This window comes from Acomys russatus, chromosome 30 (genome assembly GCF_903995435.1).
Source record: "Acomys russatus chromosome 30, mAcoRus1.1, whole genome shotgun sequence".
Classification (NCBI taxonomy): domain Eukaryota; kingdom Metazoa; phylum Chordata; class Mammalia; order Rodentia; family Muridae; genus Acomys; species Acomys russatus.
The window spans coordinates 17,019,484-17,042,282 of record NC_067166.1 but is presented as its reverse complement, the minus strand read 5'-3'; the positions used below and the strand labels follow the sequence as shown (position 1 = coordinate 17,042,282).

General features: G+C 45.7%; 1 protein-coding gene across 1 annotated transcript in view; it reads left to right on the top strand.

Annotated features, from left to right (window-relative positions):
- Positions 1 to 3,410: 3,410 nt before the first annotated feature.
- The window catches only part of Iqgap2 (IQ motif containing GTPase activating protein 2), a 282,578-nt gene continuing 263,189 nt past the window's right edge, over positions 3,411 to 22,799 (top strand). Inside the window, exon 1 of the mRNA XM_051172543.1 lies at positions 3,411 to 3,581. Coding sequence (XP_051028500.1) covers positions 3,536 to 3,581 — 46 coding nt within the window. The 5' untranslated portion in view covers positions 3,411 to 3,535. The remainder of the gene's footprint in view (positions 3,582 to 22,799) is intronic.

Sequence of the window (22,799 nt, the reverse complement as noted above, 5' to 3'; positions counted from 1 at the left end):
GGAGCTGGGTGCTGTGGTGCATGCCTGCAATCCCAGCACTTGGGAGGTAAAGCAGGCCAATCACTGAGAGTTCGAGGCTAACCTAGTCTACAGAGTGAGTCCAGGACAGCCAAGGCTACACAAAGAAACTCTGTCTCAAAAAACTACAACAAAACAGAACAAAAAGATGGCCCATGGGTTAAGGGTTCTTGCTACCAAGCCTGACAATCTGACTTCAACCCCTCCTCCTCTCCCCCACGGAACCACTTGGTTGAGGGGAGAGATCCAATGTCACCAAATTGTCCTCTGACCTCCATACCTACACCATGACACACAAACACCCATGTGTACACATACGCATGCTGAATAAATACATGTTAAAAAAAGAAAAAAGAAAATCAACAAAGCAAAACACAATGTGGTCTGGGTTTGTTTGTTTGTTTGTTTGTTTCCCATTGTTCTCACAGTCGAAGACACAGAAAACTGACAACGCTGCCACATATTTATTTGACTCTGTGGTCTGATGTCAGACCCTCAAAAACAAGTAACCCACCATTCTGCAGGTTGAGTTTCTTTCCTGAGAGGTTTGTTGTGGCGGTCTGGGAGATAGCACATTACAGACGGGGATGACAAAGACGACAAAGATGACAAAGATTGGCTTCAGCTACGTACAAGAGCAGAAGGAGACTGACCTTAGATGGCTCTTTAGCATTCAGTTCTCACGATGGCATCAGCTGTCACAGAGCCCCAGATCGCCAGAGAGCTCAGCAGCCAGCGGCTAGTGAGCATAGAACTACAACCTTCCCGCTTACACCTTTGTGTTTATGCTCTACCAGAAGTGGGGTTCCCTCTATTCGGCCTACCTGTAAGCCCTGTAACTATTGAAGGCCCCGTACGAAAGCAGTCGCCCCATGCAGCTTGCTGAGGTCGACTTCCTAGAAGCTCTTTTGCGGAGGGAGCGGGGTTCGAGACAGTGTTTCTCCGTGTAGCGTTGGCTGTGCTGGACTTGCTTTGTAGACGAGCTGGCCTCTCTAACTCGGTAAGATCTGCCTGCTTCAAACTCCACCCCCCCACCCCCCTCCCTGACATCCTGGCCTGGGGTTACAGGCGACTGTCCCTGCTCAAGCTCTTCGCTCTTAACTTCTGCTATAGCCCTTTCCATCTGACGTCAGCGTCTCCACCCTCCTGCTTGCTTCAGTACATTTTGCAACCTGCTCCAGAACTCGCCTTTCCTCAACTCCAGAACATTCTTCAGTTCTCATGCTCAAAGCCATGAAGGCCTGGGTGATTGTAGTGGTAGCCCTCATATGTAATGCCAGCACTTGGGAGATTGAGGCTGTGGGATCACACGCATTAGGGACTAGATTGGGGTCAGGGCAAGATCCTGTCTCAAAAATAAACAAACAACAAAACCACCCTGGCACTCCTTTAAAAGCTCTCAAATGCTCTTCTGTTTTGTTTTGTCTTGTTTTTCTAGACAGGGTTTTTCTATGTAGCCTTCGCTGTCTTGGAACTCACTTTGTATACCAGGCTGGCCTCAAATTCAGAGATCCACCTGCCTCTGCCTCCCAAGGGCTAGAATTAAAGGCATATGCCACCACCAACCAGCTTTCTTTCCTTTCTTTCTCTCTCAAGTGTTCTTAAGTGGTCATATTCAGTGCATTCAATCTGACGTTCAGAAAGTCCTCTTCAGGCTAGTAACAGCTTCCCAGCTCCTCCCCAGCCCAACCTGCCCAACCTCAGGTCCCTGCCCATGGTCTCCTGCCCTTGCCCTTGCTTGTCTGGTAGGGAAGACTATTCTCCACCCAACTCTTGCCTAGTCTTCAAATCCCACCTGACACCACGCTTTGAAATGGTACCACCTCCTCAGGCCATCATTGTGGCTTACAGTGATTTTCTCCCCACCTCTAGACACACAGACTATCTACTTCTAGAGGCCTTGAATCTTGGGCTCATCCTCAAAACTGATGTGCGAGGCATTCGTTTTTGATGCACGGAATAACAGAGACAGAGTGCATTCTAGAGATCAACATGGCGTCTCCCGCTAACGTGTTGGCCTCTGGATGAGCAATCAATCGGTGACATGAGCTCTGCTCTAAACTGTGCCCATGTACCCCTCTGAGTTGCTTTTATCATTAGTGGCGTCTGCTTTTTGAGGGAGGATAATTTCCTTCGTCCAATTTCAGCCAGGTGAGAGTCCAATGTCTTGGGAGTGGGGAATCCTCGTGCTCTTAGCAAATGAGCCTTCCTTCTCCTATGTACCTAACTCATAAGCCGGCTCAACCTCAGCCTCACCAGCGACTTGTGAGAAACGCAAGTTCATGAGCCTCAACCTAGACCAACTGAATTGGAAATAGGGTGGGGCCCAAGACTCTGAATTTCAAGTTTCAAGAGTTCCCTGTATCTCCCCAAAAACAGCTGGCCGCTCTCTGTAGCTTTGCTCACTTAAAGGCGACTAGGGTTGCCTTTGGCTAATTCATCTCTTATGACCCTCTTTCGATGATTTTTTTTCCAGTCATGTGTGATCACTTCCACAGCCCACATTTGTGAAAAAGCGACGGCCCAGGTTTAGAGGGGCTCCAAACTCCTCCAGGCTCCAAGCAACCGCACGAAACTCGTGCTTTTAAAACAGTCACTTGTGGTTTCAAACGCTGAGCCGGAAAGGGGTTTGTGGTTGTGCGATCTGGCTGGGCCCTGAGCGACAGTTTTGCACATTGCGGCAGGCTGGCAGAAGGGATGAGCCAGTGACTGGCAGTTGTGTTCTGAGTGTTGTTTGGAGACTGTTTATCTCGCACCTCCAGCATGCATACGAGCTCATCCTTACCGTTTCATGTCAAGAAAGGAGAATCCTGTGTCTTGTAGACCAAAATCACAAGCAACTTTCGTTAACACCACAAACCCGAAAAGCAGGCGGGGTGGGGAGGTGGGGGTGGGTGGGTGGGAGGTGATGTCCCCGTGCAATCTCTCTAGAGGAAAAGAAACTGCAGTGTTTGTCCCTCAGTCACTGAGCAACACCCAGGCGAACAGGGGTGCCTGTGGTCTTTGGGGCTTTTCTTGCTCTTCCCTGCGCTGGTGTGTCACTTCCACCCTCTCAACTCTCCAAGGCGCCCTCCAGTTGTGCGCTGGGCCCCAGCTGCGGGGGTCCAGGGTCGTCTCAGCCCCTTCCTCTCGCGGGAGGCGGGTCCTCGCTACCGGGCGCTGCGCTGTGTATCCAGTAGGGGTCGCTGCTCGGCGGCGCGCTCCCACGGCGGTGAATAACGGGGCCGGGCGGGAGGAGAAAGGAAACCTGCTGAGGGAGGCGGCGCGGGCCGCGGGCGGGCGGCCGAGCGAGCGAGGGAGGAGAGAGTTCACTTTTGCCCCGGTGTCAGCAAGACACGGCCGCCGCAGGCGCGGGAGAGGGATCACCGAGGGAGTGAGTCGGCCAGCTCGGAGAAGCCGGGCGAGAGCAGCCAGAGGTGGGATCGGAGCGCGCCCGCTGGGCGCGGAGCCCGCGAGCCTGGCTAGCGAGGGGAGCCACGGGGGGCGCGCCCCGGGAGGGCCCCCGGAGCAGCGCAGGATGCCGCACGAAGATCTGCCGTCGCTGCAACGGCCCCGCTACGGCTGTGAGTGCGGAGGCTCCCCCTGGTCTCGGGGCACCCCTCTTCCTGGGACACCGTTGGGGAGGCCGAGGGGGCCGGGGACGCGCCGCAGAGGGCAGCGGCTGGCAAAGTTGGGAAGTGAGATTGCAAAGGAGCAGGGCGCGCATTTCTGCCCCTTTCTTCCAAATTCCTAATCGCGGCTTCCAGCTCGGTTCCTCCACTCCGAAAGCCTCAGTAGCTCGGGTGCAGACCAGGTTGTGGTTTAGGGGTGTCAGGTGAGAGCCCGCCTAGTTCCTGGCGCTGCCGGCTCCCGCCAGAGGGTGGCGTAGGGGGATCTGATACTTCCCACTCAAAAGGGGCGGAAAGTTTGTTTGCTGTGGCTACAGGTGGGCATCGCAAGTACCGTGCCGGCGTGCTCCGCGAGAGGTGAAGGCGCTTTTCCTGGAAGGGCAGGCTTCTCCTCTTAGCCTCTTTTGGGCCTCACCTGAGCAGCTAGTGCTACTTAGGGCCCCACAGGTGTGAGACCCTTCCAGCCAAAGCCAAAGGGACACGTCCCGCCCTCAGCCACTTTCCCAGTGGCTTAACCCCCTCCCCCATCCCGTGCTGGAGGATTTCTGTGAGGACAAACTCAGAGTGGGTGTGATTGAAGGTGCTGGTGTCGGTTACCCAGCCGCGGGCTGCCCGCGGAAAGAGGTAGCTTTGACTAACAAGAGGGAGCCAGATTATCACCAACCACGTGGTCCCGTGTGCAGAGTTCAGAGTCCTAAATGTGTGCTAGGAAGTATTTCCTTTAAAACAAACAGAAAGCTGGCGTCTTCTCTGGTGCTGGCCCTGTTGGCAAACCCATGACCGGGAACCACGGGTTAATCTTTTGCTTGGACTGGCCTTGGCAGCACAAGTACCAGGTTTAGGTTAAGACGGTGATGCCTGCAACATCAACAGAGTTAGTGTGTTCATGTGGTTTGGGGTGTTCGGTAGGAAAACAGATGAAATTTTTGGAAGAGGGTCAACAACTTCCTATAAGTCATTTTCATAGATTCATATTCTCTCTCTCTCTCTCTCTCTCTCTCCCTCCCTACCTCCCCTTCTCTCTCCTTCCCCTCCCCCCTCTCACACACTCCCATCTTGGAGTGGACTGTCAGAGGTGGGGCAGTCTCTGTGACAGTGAGAAGGAACCAGCTGCAGCTCCTGTAAAGTGAGAAACCGCATTCAGCGACCCAGCATTTTGCAGCTTAGGCCAGTTTGCAGTTGGTAAACCACACAGAGAGCTCCCGGGCTGGAGGAGGGGCCCTGTGCTCATCTGGTAGTTGCAGTGTCAACCTCAGGTCTTTAAAAAGTTCTTTCATGTGACAAGCTCTTGGGACATAAGGTGGTTTCACCGTGTCCTGGGTTTCACAGTGGAAGACGACTATATAAAGTCTGTAAACTAGGTGAGCGTGCATTGCAGAATGGTCTGACATCACATGGTCTGCGTTATCCCTCATTAACGATGCACAGTGCAGAGGGGGTGAATGTGGCTCAGGAATGCAGCCTTTCCATTAGCCCCTGCCTGGGCATCTCAGATGGTGCCTGGTTTTTATTGAATCGGTCTGTCGCTTCAGTATGCCTTAGAAAGGACTAATCAACGAGGCATAGATCTGGCAAGCCTGCAGCCCCTTTGCAGAGCCACATTCCTTGGAAGTCTAACTTTTTCTGTTAATCTGGCCTTGCAGGGTAGGAGCCATTGTTGGAGTCACTTAGGGTCCTTGGGCTTATCAAGTGCTGTCCTCCATTGATTCAACGTGGTTAAAGTAGGGGACATGTGCTTATGTGTTTATCCACATTGTGAAATATGAAGGCTTTAATACAGTAGCTAGTTATACTATTTAAATCAACATTTTATTTATTCGTTTATTCTATTTTATTTTATTTATTTTTAGTTTTTCTAGACAGGGTTTCTCTGTGTAGCCTTGGCTGTCTTGGAGTTGATTTTTTTTTTTTTTAGGCCAGGCTGGCCTCGAACTCACAGAGATCAGCCTGCCTCTGCCTCCCTGAGTGCTGGGATTGTAGGCGTGTGCCACTGCGCCTGGTTAAACGAACATTTTAATAATACTTTTGGTAGCATGTTCATATCTGGAATATGTTTACAGTGTGTTTAAAAAAAGATATTTAGATCTGGTAAGGTGGCTGAGCCACTAAAGATGCTTGCTGCCAAGCCTGATGATCTGAGTTCAGTTCTGAGGACCCACATGGTGGAAGGAGAGACCGTATTCCTCCTCTAGGCTGTCACCTGACCTCCATAAGTTCACACATACACACAGGACATCTAGCAGAATATACCTTGATGCTAGTAGACATTACCAAACTCTTTGACTGTTTACTCAAAAGGGCCTGGTTTGGTATAGAGTTGCTGGTTTTTCTGGGCCTCTTGTCAAGCCTGAACTCTGTTTCAGGAAGGACAGCAGGGTTGTCCTCACCTTGTGTTTTGGGGCATGCTTTTTCCTGCTTGCTGGTTTGGTAAGCAGGTGAATTCAAGAAGCTTTCAGCTTTAATACACAGGCTGGATCCCCAAGACCACACACACACACACACACACACACACACTCTCTCTCTCTCTCTCTCTCTCTCTCTCTCTCTCTGATGTTAGTTTGGTACTAACTATTCCAAGTCTTTGAGACTGTTGTAAAAACTGTTTGAATGTGGCTCAGAGGTTAAGAGCACTGTCTGCTCTTCCAGAGGTCCTGAGTTCAATTCCCAGCAACCACATGGTGGCTCACAACCGTCTATAATGAGGTCTGGTGCCCTCTTCTGGCCTGCAGGTGTGCATGCAGGCAGAGCACTGTATACATAATAATCAATCTTAAAAAAAAAAAAAAAAGAATGTTGCTTTAAAAAAAGAACTGTTTGAACGACAACCTTTTGGTGGTTTTAATTAAGCTGTTTTACTTGCTTCAAGTGTGGGCTTTTCTGCTCTGTACCCCCTTGAGCTGTTTTTACGGTCAGTAATTCTTACACACCGCAACTAAATTAACCTGGCTCAGGTCTCTCGCCCCTCCTCCAGGGTAAGCGTCTGTAAAATACCACATCCTAAGTTGTCCTTGAGGATTTGTCAGCAGCCTCTCCAAGGTAGCTGTGAGCCTTCTCAGGTATCTGACTGATTACTGAGGGCGGCCCCATTTAAACACAGGTGTGCGTTGAATTAAAATTATATATTCTAATTCCTGCTACTCCTGGGCATACTTTCCTGCAGCCTGAAAAAAATCAAGTAATGTGATATTAGCAGAACAATGCTGGAATGTCATCTCGGTAATGCGATGCTGAGGAGAGGCTGGAAGGAAGAAAGAGGCAGTAGCCATATGTATGCATGCCTAGACATGATGTGGATACACACTTAAATGGCACTTATGCTTAGGTACCACATACAAAAAGCTTTTGTACTGTTGTAATGCGTGATGAGGTATTTGCTGAGTTACTTCTGGAAACCCATTGCCACTGTGATCTGTCAGAGGTTTTTCTTCAGTTAATTCCTTGAGAGTTCAAAAGGCTAGTGAAAGCAAAAGAGGGCCTCTGTTGCCTAAAGTTAAGTTCCCTCCTCTAGCAATCCAGTCAACACTGAAGTGTGACTCTAGATGGCTGCTGATTGTGTATTTGCCAAGAATGATGGATGATTTCTACTCTGAAAACTACAAGTCCTCCTCATGAGTTACACTGTGAAAATTACAGCGACCAAGGTGGCATTGTTTACTCCCTTTAGAAAGTGAAACATAAACCAGGTGCAGTGGTTCAAGCTTATAATTTCAACACTCAAGGCCAAGGCAGGATGATTATAAGGCCAGCTTGGGATATATGAAGAGATCAAGGCTAGTCTGAGCTACATGGCAAGAGCTTTTAAAAAAAAAAAAAACCAGCACCAAAGGTTGGAGAGATAGCTAAGTCTGTAAAGGGCGTATCTTGCAAGCATGAAGATCTGATTTTAATCCCTAGAGCCAATGTCAAGGAGGAGAGGAAGAGGAGGAGAGGAGGACTCCAGATGTGGAGGTGCCCATTTATGGTCACAGTGCTAAGAAAGCAAAGGATCCTTGAAGTTCATTGGTGAGCCATCCTAGCCTAATTGGAGCATACCAGATCCTGGTGAGATGCCTTGTCTGAAAAAAAAGACAAAACAAAACAAAACAAGGTGGATAGCTTCTAAGGCACAGCACCTGAGACTGACAAGTGCAGGTACACATGTATATACACGTACTCTCTCTCTCTCTGTGTGTGTGGGGGGGCAGGCTTTAGCTGATTATGTTGATTTTTTTTGAGCAATGGTGTGGCTTCTAGTCCACCTGGGAACTGGACTATTGAGGCGGTCAGCGCAGCTAAATTCTTTACGTTTATCCACCTGCCACGGACCACTGTGATTTCTGAAGTCGCCACAGCGTAAAAGCGCATTGACTATGGCTCTGTTCCGTGTAGCTCAGCGCTAACTCTGTGCTTTCCTCCTGGAGGTAAGAGACTGTGTGCAGTGATGCCGTGTGACGCTGTCTCCACAGACAGAGTCAAGCCTCTCTTTCATGCTCTAGTGTTCTGGTTGAGCTCCTGAAGGTCAACAGCTGAAGTGTTATTTTAGTGTGCTTTTAACTTTAATTACACAGGCTGAATGACTTGTTTGGGAGAGTTTGAGCTTGTAAAAACCAAGCTTGCTGTCAAAGATCATGTTATTTGGGGTGTTAGCTAACCCTCTTTCCCCTGGGGGAACTGTTGCTTCGTTGCTGCCCCTTACTCACCTTTCTCTACAAGTTTCTTTTGTGTGCATGTTACTGGGAACCAACTCCAGGCGTTGGTTCACTCTTTTACTCATCTATACCCTCAGCCCATCATAAGCTTTACAACAGCTCCCTTTGGTTCAAGGATCCTATGCAAACGACATTATTGCTTGCTCAATCTTCAGGCTAACCAAAGGAGAAGCAAAGGTCACTCAGTCCCAGAGCAGGCAAACACCATGGGAAATGGAATTAAGGTCTGTGACCTAACTAAACCTGGGTGCTTTTTTAAAAAGGCGTTACTGTTTCATCTACTCATTATTGCTTTGCAAGGATTGAGAGACAGACAGAAGCATTATGAATTCTCACAGAATCTACTAACATCTGTGATACAGTGTCAGGCCACTCAGCTAGCTGGTGGCAGGGGCAACTTGAAGCAACATGGCCAGACCCTGGAGTCTTTCCTCATCCACCGTTTACCAAGGTGCCATACCTGATTTCTGTGTGTGTGTCAGGGCTGGAAGTTACTCTTTCTGTTTCTTTCAGCTGTTGGTCATGATTTCATCAAAGTCCGGAAACCTATAGTCATTTGGATGAAGTGCTATTAAAAATAGATGCACTGTATTCTTTAAGGTCCATTTTAATGCTTTCTTTTTCCTAAAAAAGCACAGGCAATTCATGGAGTACATTCAGGCTTGTCAAAGGATTCTGTGTATAGATAAAGACATTCCATCATGCTCTGGGGCCCTGATGTGAAAAGAGGCTTTTCCATAATAATATAATGGCACGCACCAATGACTCTAAATAGGATAATTTGTAAAATGCATTTTATTGCATATACCATCCATCCCTTCAACTTGGAGTGGGGTGGCTGACTGGCCGGTGAGCTGCCAGTCTCACTGTATTGCTCTATTTTATATTTTCTTCTTCAGAGACAGCCTAGTGGGAGGAAATGCAAAAAGTACTAAAAGTTGAATAGATTTGAGTGTGAATTCTGACTTCCATCCACGCCTCAGTGGCCTTGATGTCTGCCGCACCTTAAGAGATGTGTGTTAATTGTAGACCTGTAGACCGGATTCATGCATGGTTCCTGACTCACGGGGCTAAACGAATCACGCTTGTTTTAATTAATTGAGGATCTGTCTCATATGTACAAAACATTGTAGGTGAGGGAAACATAGCTAGTTACAATTCAGAAGAAAACCTGGGCACTGGGGCTGTAGCTTGGTTGGTAGAATGATTGCCAAATGTGTGCAATGCCTTGGGTTGCCTCCCTAGCGCTGCTTAAAACAGGCAAGTACATTGTGGTAATCTCAGTGCTTGGAAGGTAAAGGCAGAAAGGTCAGAAGTTCAAGGCTATCCTCAGCTAGATCTTGAGTTTGAGGCCAGCCTGAGATACATGAGACCCTGGAGAGGGGGTGGGGAAAGAGGGATGGAGGGAGGGAGGAGGGGGAAGGAGGGAAAGAGGCTGAGAGGTAAGGAATAACACTTTTACTGGTGCATTTTCAAGTTCTGTAGAGTTGAAAATGTGAAGGCAGTGGGTATGGGGCAATGGAAGGGGCTTTGCTGAGGATTCTGAATTTGAACAAGACCTTCAGGTAGGTCAGAGGCAAACTGAAAGGTATTCTGGTATATCTGTTGTGGGGCTCAATACTTTGCCAGGACTGATACCTCCTGTGGATGGATGCTGAGGAGTAAAGAAGTAAGTAACTGGAAGGGGACGTACCATGGAGTCCTTTATTTGTAGGCAGAAAAGGTCTATCGTCCTGGGCTTTGAGATACTTTAAAAAAAAAAAAAAAAAAAGTAAATTAAATGTTCTTGAATGAGTAGCACAGTGAAATTGGGAGTAGGGCAAAGCCAGGTGTGGGGTTGGTTAAAGATGTGTGCACGAGGTACCCTGTGTTCAGACGGCCTGAGCCCCTCTGGGTTTGGGATAGGATCCGCACACAGCATTGCTAGGTGGCTGTGCTGAAGGTAAGCAACTCTCTGACAACCGGTAAGGAAAACACTGGGAGTCGGGCACACGTCTCGGTAGCTAGGCTATCAGGGGATAAGGTTTCTTCCTCTTCTTATTTCCTCATTCTCTCCATTACCTGTGGCAGTTTTCACCTCTCACATTCCACTGGTGATCCAGGGCCCTCTGATGCTCAACTCCTGATGTGGTTGCAGAATGGCTAAGGATGTGTTTACAGTTGGCTAGGGAGCTCTTCAGTAGGTGCAGTCATGTATTGCTTCTTGGGTGTTTTGTTTTGTTTTTGATTTTTGGTTTTGTTTTGTTTTTGTTTTTGGCTAGCATAAAGTGTCATCCATGGCCTGTCTTTGTCAAGGGAGCGTCTCCATCAGTGCCATGGTTTTTAAGGGATACTTGCTAGAAAGCCAATAGTACAGCATCATTTGGGAACTTGCTGAAAAGGTAGATGCTGGGCCCTACCCAGCCTGTGGAAGATCTGGGCTCATTCCTCCCATTCCTGAGGTTTTAATAATCCTTCCAGGTGATGCTGACGCCCTGGACTATTGGAAGAGTGAAAAGCTATTTCTAATGTTCTATTACTCTCTTCTCTGTGCTTGCAGGTTTTTGCTAAATAGGTGCAAACACAGGTACCTTACACAACACTTTATACCGTCTGTTTGTGTTTCACTTGAGCACACAGATGTACCATGCCCCCAACCTAGGTATTGATTTCTGTTCAGGTTTGTGTTTATTGTATAGCATTTGTTTTTAGCATGGCTTTGAAGGTTGCTTTGTTCTTTTCTGGGCAACAAATGTAACACAGAAGGAAGAAAAAAAAATCTAGTTTTTATGGACTGTGCATAAGTGAGGTTAGCTGCCCAGGGTTTACAGGGGAAGAGGTGCTGCTAGAGTCAGTGCGAGTGGGAGGTGAGGATTTGAACGAGAATGTTCCCCATAGGCTCGTGTATTTGTACATCTGGTCCCCAGCTGGTGGTGCTGTTCAGGAAGTTCAAGAGGTGGGCCTTGCAGGAGGAAGTTGTGTCATTGGCAGCAGGCTTTGATTGTTAAGGACCTGAGTCCCTTCTAGTACGTGCCCTGTTTCATGCCTGTTCAAGGTGTGAGCTCTCCGCTTGCTGCCCTAGCTTCCAAGCAGTCATGCCTCCCGCCCACGGGGATGATGGACCCTTGTCCCTCAGGATCCATAGCCGAAGCAAACCCTTTCCTCCCCAGGTTGCTTGTGGTTATGGTGTTTCCTCACAGTAATAGAAAAGCAAACTAAGACTTGGGGAGGTTGGGTGAGCTCCCGAACCTCATACAGAAGGGAGGTCCCACTGGAGGGCGTATAGTGGACACTAAGTATCACAATGTGTTTTCTTTTTCCTCTAGGTAACTCACACTGTTTTCATCTATTTGTTTATTCACAGTTGTGAGAATTTTCAATATGTTAGTAGATATAATTTGGATAGATGTAAGGATAAAAGTGTATCTATACCTTGCAGGGAAATGACAGATGTGTTCATTTTGCAACAGATGAAATATAGAAGGCATTTTTTTTTTTTTTAATTTATGGTTTTTAGCTTGGGATTCTCAAAGGAGAGAAACTTTTCATTTTTTAAAGACAAGGCCTTACTATGCAGGATGGGCTGGAGAGAAAAGTACTTCGTTTTGCTTATTTTATTTTGGGGAGAGGCAGAGTCTTGCTGTGTAGCTCAAGTTGACCTGGAACTTATTATTCTATTTTATCAGCCTCCTGAGTGCTGGATTACAGATATGAACTACTTAGTTTGGTTGAGAAAGCTTTTAACTGCTTTCATTTTTCTGTTTCTGCTGAAGGAAGACATTTTATATACTCTTTTTTTATTTTAACGGAGTTGGGTGCAATGACTTATGCGTGTAATCCTCACACTTGGGAGGCTGAAGCAAGACACACACACACATACACACACACACACACACACACACACAGAAACACACAGACACACACACAGAGAAACACACAGACACACACACACACACACACACACACACACACAACACACACCAACACACACACCAAAACCACCACAACAACACAGACAAAACACCACACACACACACAGAAACACACAGACACACACACACACACACACAGAAACACACAGACACACACACACACACACACACACACACACAGATGGCTGTGGTCCTATGCATTTGCAGTCCAAGCTACTCAGGAAAGGATCAGTTGAACAGGAGTTCGGAACCAGCCTGGCTAAGGTAGAGGCCTTCGCCCCAAACTGCACCTCAATCAAGAGGGCCGGAAGGATAAGGACGTAGCTCAGTGGTAGGGGGTGGGCTCCACATATGTCTGAGCATCCATGACTTGGTCTTCAACTCCTTCACCTAAACTAAAGTAGCTTAGTTCTCTATGGTTTGGTTCAGTTCTCATAGTTCATTTGTTCAATCTGAAGTGATGTTAATAATCTATTTCCTGTTGTTGGCTTTTGATAAGTTGATTTGATTTGCATGTGATAATATATTTTTAAATACTTAGGAATCTAGCCTGTACCTTGTACTTTGGGGTCCCGGAAGATACTCAATGAATGCTGTTGTTATAAGTTTGGCTCGGTATACTTTTTATTCTATTTTTTGTCTAACAGAGACACTTAGTTCCATTATTGATCGGTGAGTTTTGCAGTCCAAAGCACACCTCCCATCTTGCGTTCAGGCTTGCTGTCTCCTGTGGAGCCCATAGAAGCTACTTCAGTTCTTCTGTGCTCTCATTTGCAAGGTGTGGTTGGGAAAGTGCAGTCTCAAAAGGTGAGATGGCTTTGTCTGGACCTGTAAGTGCCCAGAATGGACACATAGGGTCATCCCTCTAATGGTGGGTAGCTCTGCAGAATCCCCCTTCATCCACCCTGGCCTCCCCTGTCTTTCCACCTCCCAGCTCTTTTTCCTTTTCAATTCAAAGTATATGCACACTCTTAGCTCTTTCTCCCACAAGGCTGTGAAACTCCTTTAGTCGTTTCTATTAATCTGAGGGAGTCAGACTAACCCTTGTAGATGTTCACTTAAGCTCCTGAATTGTATTAGTGTCTCCAAATATGGCTGGAGAGGGCTTGGATTTCTCTGGTGCGTGTTCTGTCATTTCACAATGATCTTGCAGTTGTCACCAGCACATCTGAGTTATCACTCTGACCTTTGGGACCCTTCTCCTGTCTCATTTAGTCTTCTAGGGTTAAGCTGGTCATTGCCGCTCCGGTTAATTTGAAGGGTTTCTAGTGCCAGCTAAGGGAGAAGAAAAGACTAGAAATGCCCCAATATTTTATGCCTGGCTCCAACTCTAGGGTTTGACTTTACTGCCAGGGTCAGGCAACCTTCTGAGGAGCTGTCTTGTGGGAGATTGGCAGGGAGGAGAAGGAGGAGGAGGAGAAGGAGGAGGAAGTACATTGGGTTCCTCAGGCATCCTTCAGACCTCACTGCTTCCAGAACATTTGCCAGGTTTTAAGTTCAGTGAGGCAGAACTGTGTGGTAGTGAGAGTATTGGAGAACCTTCGCGGCTGGGGCTCAGTGGCGGCTTCTTCTTCTTCTTCTTCTTCTTCTTCTTCTTCTTCTTCTTCTTCTTCTTCTTCTTCTTCTTCTTCTTTTTGTATTTCAAGACAGGATTTCTCTGTGTAGCCTTGGTTAATCTGGACTCTCTTTGTAGACCAGGCTGGCCTCGAACTCACAGAGACCTACCTACCTCTGCCTCCTGAGTGCTGGGATTAAAGGCGTGTGCCATTCCCTGCTGCAGGTCTCTTGACTTGTATGCTTGAGGCCCTGGGCTTCGTCTCTAGCCCTGTCCCCTAAGAAATAAAAATGCTTGGCTATTCACTTTCAGATGATTCATTCACTCTCTTACCTTCTCCTTTCTACCTTTCCCTTTTACTTACTTATTATTGTCATTGTTGTTGTTGTTGTTGTTGTTGTTGTTATTATTATTATTATTATTATTATTATTATTATTATTATTATTATTATTATTAAATTCCAGTGAGTTTCTGTACTGGCTGCTTTTGTATCTTTGTTACCATAACAACTGACAAAGATAACTTACCTGAGGAGAGATTTATTTTGCTTCATGGTTTCAAAGAATTCCATCCCATCCTGGTAGAAAGGACGTGGTAACACCACACCATTCATGGCAGTGTGAGCAGCATCAGGGACTGTTCGAATCACAACAGGCCACAAAGCGGAGAGAGGCAAGCCCTAGGACCTGGCTATAACCTTCCACCTAATGACCCACTTTTGTCAGTCAAGCCTCATCTTTTAAAGGCTCCACAGTCTCTCTAAATAGCACCACTGTCTAGGCATCGAGGGTTTGAGATACAAGCTGGTATCTCAATGGGGGAACTTCTCAGATTTAAACCAGACACCTCACATAAAATCATTTACCACCCAAAGGAGCCGCTGCCGCTGCCATCCACACTTGGCAGATTCCTTAGTGGGAACCTGAGTAGATCATGTTCTCATTCTTTGCCTGGGCTTTGGGCTCACTGAGCAGGCTCTGCAGGGTTGCACTGGAGGACTTGGCAAGGTGTCAGCCACACAGCCTCATGGAATGAGCACTGGGCACCACCCCGTGCACCGTGTGCCTCCCCTGCGACATCTAATAAGGCAGCTTTCTGGAGCCTGGCTGCCTATTAAACCCTTAGTAAGTTTGTCCAAGAAATGATCATTACAGAACTAATGCAAACATGTACTTGCTTTGTTCTGCGTTTACTAATGAATTTTGTTTTGCAAATGGAAAACATTCATCTTTAAGAAGCATGTATAAAGATACGTTCCCTCTCTATGCGAACCGGGTCCTTACTTCACCACCCATCCTGGGGGTAGTCTCGAACCTTCTCCCCTCATGTCTCCTGCACAGGGCGTGCTATTGTTAGTCTGACCTGGCCAGTAGTTGGTGCTCATATATTTATTCTCCCGCAGTGTGAGCTTGACTGTAACTTGGCATATTTAATCAGGTGAACTCTGGGGAAGAAATGAAATTTCGAATGTGCTTTTACATGGTAGCTTTGGCACCTCTGCAAACGTACCTTTGGCCTGTGAAGTAAGACAAACAAAATCTAGTTGCTAAACAAGGAATGATCAATTTTGCCTGTGCTCGTGTGATATTTCTAGAAAGTTCTGTAGGATTGTTTTTAGAGATTGCCCTTAGGAGAGAGACCAGGAGCAAGAATAGGTATACTGTTGAAACATTTTTTTTCCTCTATGTATTACTTTTTTAAAAAAATAAAGAAATGGGTATTTAAAAAAGAAACATTGTGTATTACAATGATTACTCTGGGAATGTGAATAAAATAGGACATTACAAAATTGATGGGTGTCAGAAGTGTGCTTTTTAGTCAATGCTGTGTTTGACATTTGGTATATGGATTGTGTCACCTGTTTTGACACTTAATTTTAGCCAAAAAGACAGAGAAATTGTCATTTTTAACTGTTTCTATGTACTGAGAGAATGGAGGGGTTAAATATTTTCTCCTCTTCTCCAAATTTCTTACGATATATGTTTCTATAGTTATTTTTTTTAATTTATTTAATTTTTATTTTAGCGTGAGGGTGTCAGAGGCATTGGAATTAGGATTAGAGACAGTTGTGAGCTGCCATGTGGTGGCTGGGAATTGAACTCCGGTCCTTTGGAAGAGCAGACAGTGCTCTTAACCACTGAGCCATCTTTCCGGCCCCTCTATAGTTATTTTTTGCTTCTCAGGGTTCTTTGTAGCCTCACACTCTACTTTGAGAAAACCAGAGCCTGTAGAATGCATTTGTTGTTGTTGTTGTTGTTATTATTATTATTATTATTATTATTATCATTATGAGAAGGAGGAGGAGGAAGAGGAATCTGTGACAGGTCAGTTTTCCAGGAGTGTTTGTGTATGTGTATAAATATTCTTACAAGAATGTGTGTGTATATACGTGCAAATGAAAATGCAAATGTGTGCAAATGAAACTGAGTATGTGAGAGGCTGCCTGACAAGAGTATTGAGAGACCCCAGGACTCTGAGATGTTATAGATGAAATAGAGATAATGGATCTGGGCATGATGACGTATGTCTGTAATCCTAGCACTCTGAGAGGCAGAGGCAGGCAGATTGCTGGGAGTTCGAGGCCAGCCTGGTCTACAAAGCAAGTCCAGGACAGCCAAGGCTACACAGAGAAACCCTGTCTCGAGAAACCAAATCAAGCTAAACAAAACATAGCAGTGGTGATAGAAAACAAACAAACAAACCAAAGGCAAAGAAACAAACAAACAAAAAAAACTATGCAGTAGCTATTTGGCATTTTTAAATTTCTAAAGAAGTGTGTTGGGAGTTCCTCTGCAAAAGATAGTAAGGAATCAAGTATTATCTCCAGTGAATAAAGGCTGAGATAGAGGCAGGGGACTGCTCTCTTGATCACAGGGAGAACTCTTCACAACCAGGAAAGAGGTGGGCCATTGTGACCACCCTCTCATTCATCAAGGGATAAGAAGTGTCTCTGTGCCGTGGACTTTGCTCAGAGCTCACAGATTAGGTATCTTTATGGGCCACATGTGACCAAGGCCTGACATCAAATGACGGGAAGCTTTTTCGTGTCCCCTAAGCTGTTTCAGTATGTCCATGCATGGTGGGGGAGGAGGCAAGTTAGCATTTCCTTGAATAACTCATTCTGTGGTTTCAAGACGTTGAACAAGATACATCCTCTAAATCACCCACCTCAAAGGCGGTGTTACTGATGCACACATTTTGGGGGCTCATGTTTGAAATGGACTTTTTCTTTCTTTTCTTTTTTTCTTTTTTCTTTTTTTGTTTTTGATTCTTTCTTTTTATTACCCTTGACAGAGTTTCTCTGTGTTGACCTTGGTTGTCCTGGACTCGCTCTAATGTAAACCAGGCTGGCCTCAAACTCACAACGATCCTCCTGCCTCTGCCTCCAAGAATGGTGGGATCACAGGAGTGTGCCACCGGGCCAGGTCTAAATTGCATCATTTTGGGGGTGGGGGGAGGGGAACCAGTTTGAGACAGGGTTTTTTCTGTATTAACAGCCCTGGCTATCCTGGAACTCTCTTTGTAGACCAGGCTGGCCTTGAACTCACAGAGCTGCTCCTGCCTCTGCCTCCCAAGAGCTGGAATTAAAGGTATGTGCCACCACACCCAGCTGAAATGAACTTTTTTGTGCTTTCCTCTAGCTTGAAAGGTAACAAGTTTGGTTTTTGAAGTTTTAATCTTTTGGCCAGTGGAGCATTTCTTTTCTTTTCTCTTCTAGGAAGTGTAAATATTAAAACTGCAAATTAATGGTAGGAATCTAAAAACTGGAAAGCCTGCCCTGAAAAGTATTTTTGGTATGGAGTAGTTGAGAAGTGTCTGATGAAGGAAAGGACATGGTATGAGACAGGGGCCTGGTTTTCACAGGGCGGGAGGGGGATGGAGTTTGGGAAGGCAGTTTTGTTTCCTTTTCTGTTTTTTTTTTTTCTTTTTTTTAAAAGATAAGGTGAGATGCTGTGATTCATCCTTGGGAAAGCAGGGGAGCCATGGTAACTTAGGCAGCTGAGGCTGACTGAGATCTACTAAGCATGGGTATCAGTAGCTGGCTAATGTCACATGTTGATTGCAGGTCCTTGACTATTGTCCGAGCTGTGACAATATCACATCTTGGCTTAGAGATGTAATTCGCTATGGTCAACTTGTGTCCTGGTTAGTTTTATGGCAACCTGTCCCCAAGCTGGAGTCCTTTGGGAAGAGGGACTTTCGATTGGGAAAATGCCCCCATAAGGTTTTCCTGTAGGCAAGTCTGCAGTACATTCTCCTGATTAATGATTGATGTGGGTGCACCCCGCTCGCCAGGGCATGTTATAAGAAAGCAGGGTGTGAGAGGAAAGCAGGAAGCCAGGAAACAGCGCTCCTCTGTGGCCTCTGCATCTGCTCCTGCCTCCAGGTTCTTGCCTGGCTTGAGTCCCTGCCTTGCCTTCCCTCAGTGATGGACTGTTACCTGGAACTGTGAGAAGGGAACACTTCCTCCCCCAAGTTGCTTTTGGTCACAGCAGTAGAAACCCTGACTAATGATTGCCCATTAAACTCTAAGCAGCTTTATAAAGCAAAAGCTGTTTTCCAAGATGGCTGGGCCCTAGGTTTTCTATTTGTTTGAGGGGATGTCCTTGCAGGACATCTTAGTTCTAATTTAATTATTGTATGATAAGCTTATCATTTTGCCATTAATGTAACCTATTAGCATATATTAGTTTCATTGAAATTTCATTATGACATTTCAATATGTATATAATGTATTTTAATCACATTCACCTCTTCTATTACTATTTCTTTCTTTTTCCTTTTCTTTCTTTCTTTTTTTTTTTTTTTTTTTTTTTTTAGGTTTTATGAGACAAAGTTTCTCTGTTTAGCTTTGGTTGTCCTAGATTCTCTTTGTGGACCAGGCTGGCCTCGAACTCAGAGATCCACCTGCCTCTGCCTCCCAAAGTGCTGGGATTAATGACGTGCACCATCATGCCTGGTTTATTTCTTATCCTCTCTTTTTTTCTCTTTTGCCTTCCACATCCCTTTTGTTTTCAGGTCTCTCTCTTTTTTATACCCCTAGTCAGAATGGCTGTCACCAAGACAACAACAATGCATGTTGGTGAGAACACAGGGAAAAATAAACCTCCATTCACTGCTAGAGTACATGCAAATTAAATAAGCATTGTCACTGTGGAAATTAATATGGAAGACAACCCCGCCCTCCATTAAGTATAGAACTTCCATTTGATCCAGCCATACCATACCTGGGTGTATATTAAAAATAATCAAAGTTAGCTTACTGAAAAGATACTGCCTAAGCATGCTTGTGACACGCTGTTCATTATAGCCAAGTTACAAAGCCAGATTAGCTGCCCATCAGTAGGTGATGGGCTAAGGAAAATGTGAAACACACACATAACACACACACATAAACCATACACACACATACACACACACCACACAAACCACACACCACACACACCACACAGCTCTCTCCCCCAACACACAAGATTTTTACTCAGCCATAAAAAGTGAAATTAGATTATTTGGGGTTTTTTTTTCCCTCCCCATTTAAAATGGTTTGACCTTTCAGAGCCTCAAAGAGCACACTGAGCATTCATCCCTCTCGCTCAGTTTCTCCAGACGTTAGCACCACCACCCCTCTGCAGGCTTTGGGACAGCTCATCTCTGGACACTTTAGCATAGATCTCAGCTACCAAGAGTGACGGCATTTTCTTCTTCAGACCCGTTCTCAAGACCACTCATTTTTTTTTCACTTTTCTTGGACAGTGTCAATTCTACACGGATATTTCCCTCCACACCTCACCCCCAGGTGTACTTTAAAGCCATCTTTCAGGGTCCAGTCAAGGTTCTCAGTTGTCTTTTCCTTGGTTGGGATGGCTCCTGCCTCCCCAACAGTTCAAGGACACAGGGTCCCTGAGGAGCCCAGACCAATTCCCTCATGAGTGTCTGTCAGGGCACACTGTCCTAGCTACCATTCCCAGAGATGAACAGATACTTTTTAAAAACCTCCCCCAGAGATTACAATGTACAGCCACGGCTTGAAAACGTCACAGTTAAGATCTGGCCTGGGATGTAAAATTGCCATGTCCCCGCAGTGTCAGAAGGGCATTCAAAGGGAGGAGACAGAGGGTAATGGTGTTGGGAAAAACAAAATGCTATATATTTCCTCATGTGAAAAATCTAGATGTAAATATACATACAAGGCCAGGCCTACTTCCAGTGCACACCTTTAATCCTAGCACCTTGGGAGTCAGAGGTAGGCAGATTTTTAAGTTTGAGGCCAGCCTGGTCTACACAATGAGTTCCAGACTAGCTAAGAGCTACACATTGAGAATCTATATCAAAGAATATATTTATTTAACAGAAAATTAATACATATATAGTAATATACACATATATTATGATATTTACCATACGTGTATCTGATATGAAAGTAAGAAGGAAACTGTTGGGATAGGGATGGGAACCCCTGGTGGGGAATGTGGGGAGTGAATTTGAACAATATACAATGATATGGGTCCATGAAAGCATAATCAACTCCATCATTTTATGCTAAAATTAATCTTAAAGAATTACGTTAACTGTTCTCCTTGTCCGTCTGCAGAACTTTTCATCTTTTCTAACTGAAACCCTTGCCTTATGAGATGACGATTCTTCCTTCCGTCCTCCACCTACAACCTTGGTGCCACCATTACCCCTCTGTAGCGGCGGCTGTAGACACCTCGTATAGATAGCATTGGTTAGTTACTATTAGGCCTTCTGGACCAGGCTGGTCTCATTTAGCATGTCTTCAGAGTCCATTCAGGTCACAGTGTGTGTCAGTGTTTCCTTCCTTATAGATAAAACCAAATCATCACCCGCACAGTGGAGACCATGCACGCACCCCATGTTGTCTGTCCTTTTGCTGGTGGACTGTGAACTGAGGTGCCGTGAACAGAGTGTACACTTCTTCTGGATATGGACTAGTAAGTGGGGGTGGCTGGAACTGCATGGCAGCTCTGTGTATAATCTTTGGAGGGGCCATTGTGTACTCCTCACTTTAAGTGGGGCAAATTGAAACACACTTGGGAGAGTGCACTATCTTTGCCATTAAGGATGCCCTCATAGGCGAGTGCACGCGTTTAATCCTAGTACTCGGGAGGCAGAGGCAGGCGGATCACTGTGAGTTCGAGGCCAGCCTGATCTACAAAGCGAGTGCAGGACAGCGAAGGCTACACAGAGAAACCCTGTCTCAAAAAAACCAAACCAAACCAACCAACCAACCAACCAAACAAACAAAACCCATAAAAAAACAACAAAAAAAGATGCCCTCATTAGTACTGCAAACCTTCAGCAGCCTGTCCAGGTGACCTCCTGGGAGGCTGTGTGTGGATCTGTCTTTTTTTCATAGAGAATAAAGTGCTATTTACTACATAAAGTACTATATAAATTATAAATATATAATATTTACTATATTACATAATATTTTAAATACTATTTATTATTGTATCATAAAATTTAGCTGTGCACAAATTTATTTCTTGGTAGTCTGAGGTGATGGGCAGGTCAGGATTAGAATCTAGTTTTCATTTGCACTTTTCATGATTTTTTTTTTTTTTTTTTTTTTTTGGTTTTTCGAGACAGGGTTTCTCTGTGTAGCCTTGGCCATCCTGGACTCACTTTGTAGACCAGGTTGGCCTCGAACTCACAGCGATCCGCCTGCCTCTGCCTCCCAAGTGCTGGGATTAAAGGCGTGCGCCACCACGCCCGGCTCTCAAGATTTTTTTTTTAGAGAGTTTCTTTAATTTCTCATTGGTAAATTGGAATAGTGCATGGAAAATGAGGTGCCTGTGATCTCTATAAGTAGCGTAAGATGAAATAATGCTGCCTTCCCAGGATGTAGAAAAATTTAAAATACAATGTTGTCCTGGTGCATTTAGCCCAACTCCTTCAAATGCTAGTGATGTGACTGTGGAGCCTGCGCCACCGCGGTACTGAGTCGAGGTTGAGGGATTGCGGATTTAACTCATACATTCACACACACACACACACACACACACACACACACACACACACACAGTAACACACCGGGTCCTTCATGCTAAGAGAGCAGCAGCCGCAGCAGCAGCAGCCACAGCAGCGGTTTATTATTCTTGTCCTCTTCAGAGTTCCAAAGAGCCTTCTTATAGGCAGCAAAACAGGAATCTTCCTCCTAGGTGAAATCCCTCAAGAGGTGATTGCACACAGGAGGAAAAGTCTCGAGGAAGGGAAGGGTGCGTTCTCAGAGCAGTAAACATGACTAGCTAACCAATATAAACACAGACATGGAAGCTGCTAGAAACAGGACATGAAACAGCAAGACAGGCTGGCAGCCCAGTCGGGCCTGGTTACTACATGTGACCGTAGGCAAGAGGCTAAGGTAAGAATTATAATTGCATTTAAGCAAATTAATCTATATAAAACATTTGCTATGTAGAGAACACTCATCCAGCATAGGGTATGAAGAATAATATAACACACACAAAGGATGCTTAGGTAATCCCAACTGTCCCCAAAAGCTGCCTTTTAAAAATTTTTACTTTATTTATTTATTTATTTATTCAGTTTTTTTTTTGTTTGTTTGTTTGTTTTTTTTTTTTTTTTTGAGACAGTGTTTCTCTGTATAATAGCCTTGGCTGTCCTTGTAGACCAGGCTAGCCTTGAACTCACAGAGATCTGCCTGCCTCTGCCTCCCCAGTGCTGAGATTACAGGCGTGCACCACTGCACCAGGCTCTAAGCTGGCAGTTTGAAATGCCTTATTACTGTTTGGCTGGACTCAGCCTCTCTGTCTAGCTGTCTTGGGACTGGCAACCTGAGGCCTCTAAAATGGTGGATCTTAGGCAGCATGAGCTGTGGTGAGGGTGGGTGAAAGCCAGTGCTCTAAAGAACTGAACGGCCAGCAAGGGAGAGCAGCTTTCTAAGGGGGTGTGAGAGAAGTTTGTATGTATTGCTGAGGCGGCGGAGTGTAACAAAGCATATGGTTGAGTGATTCCACCTTCCTTATGCGTTGG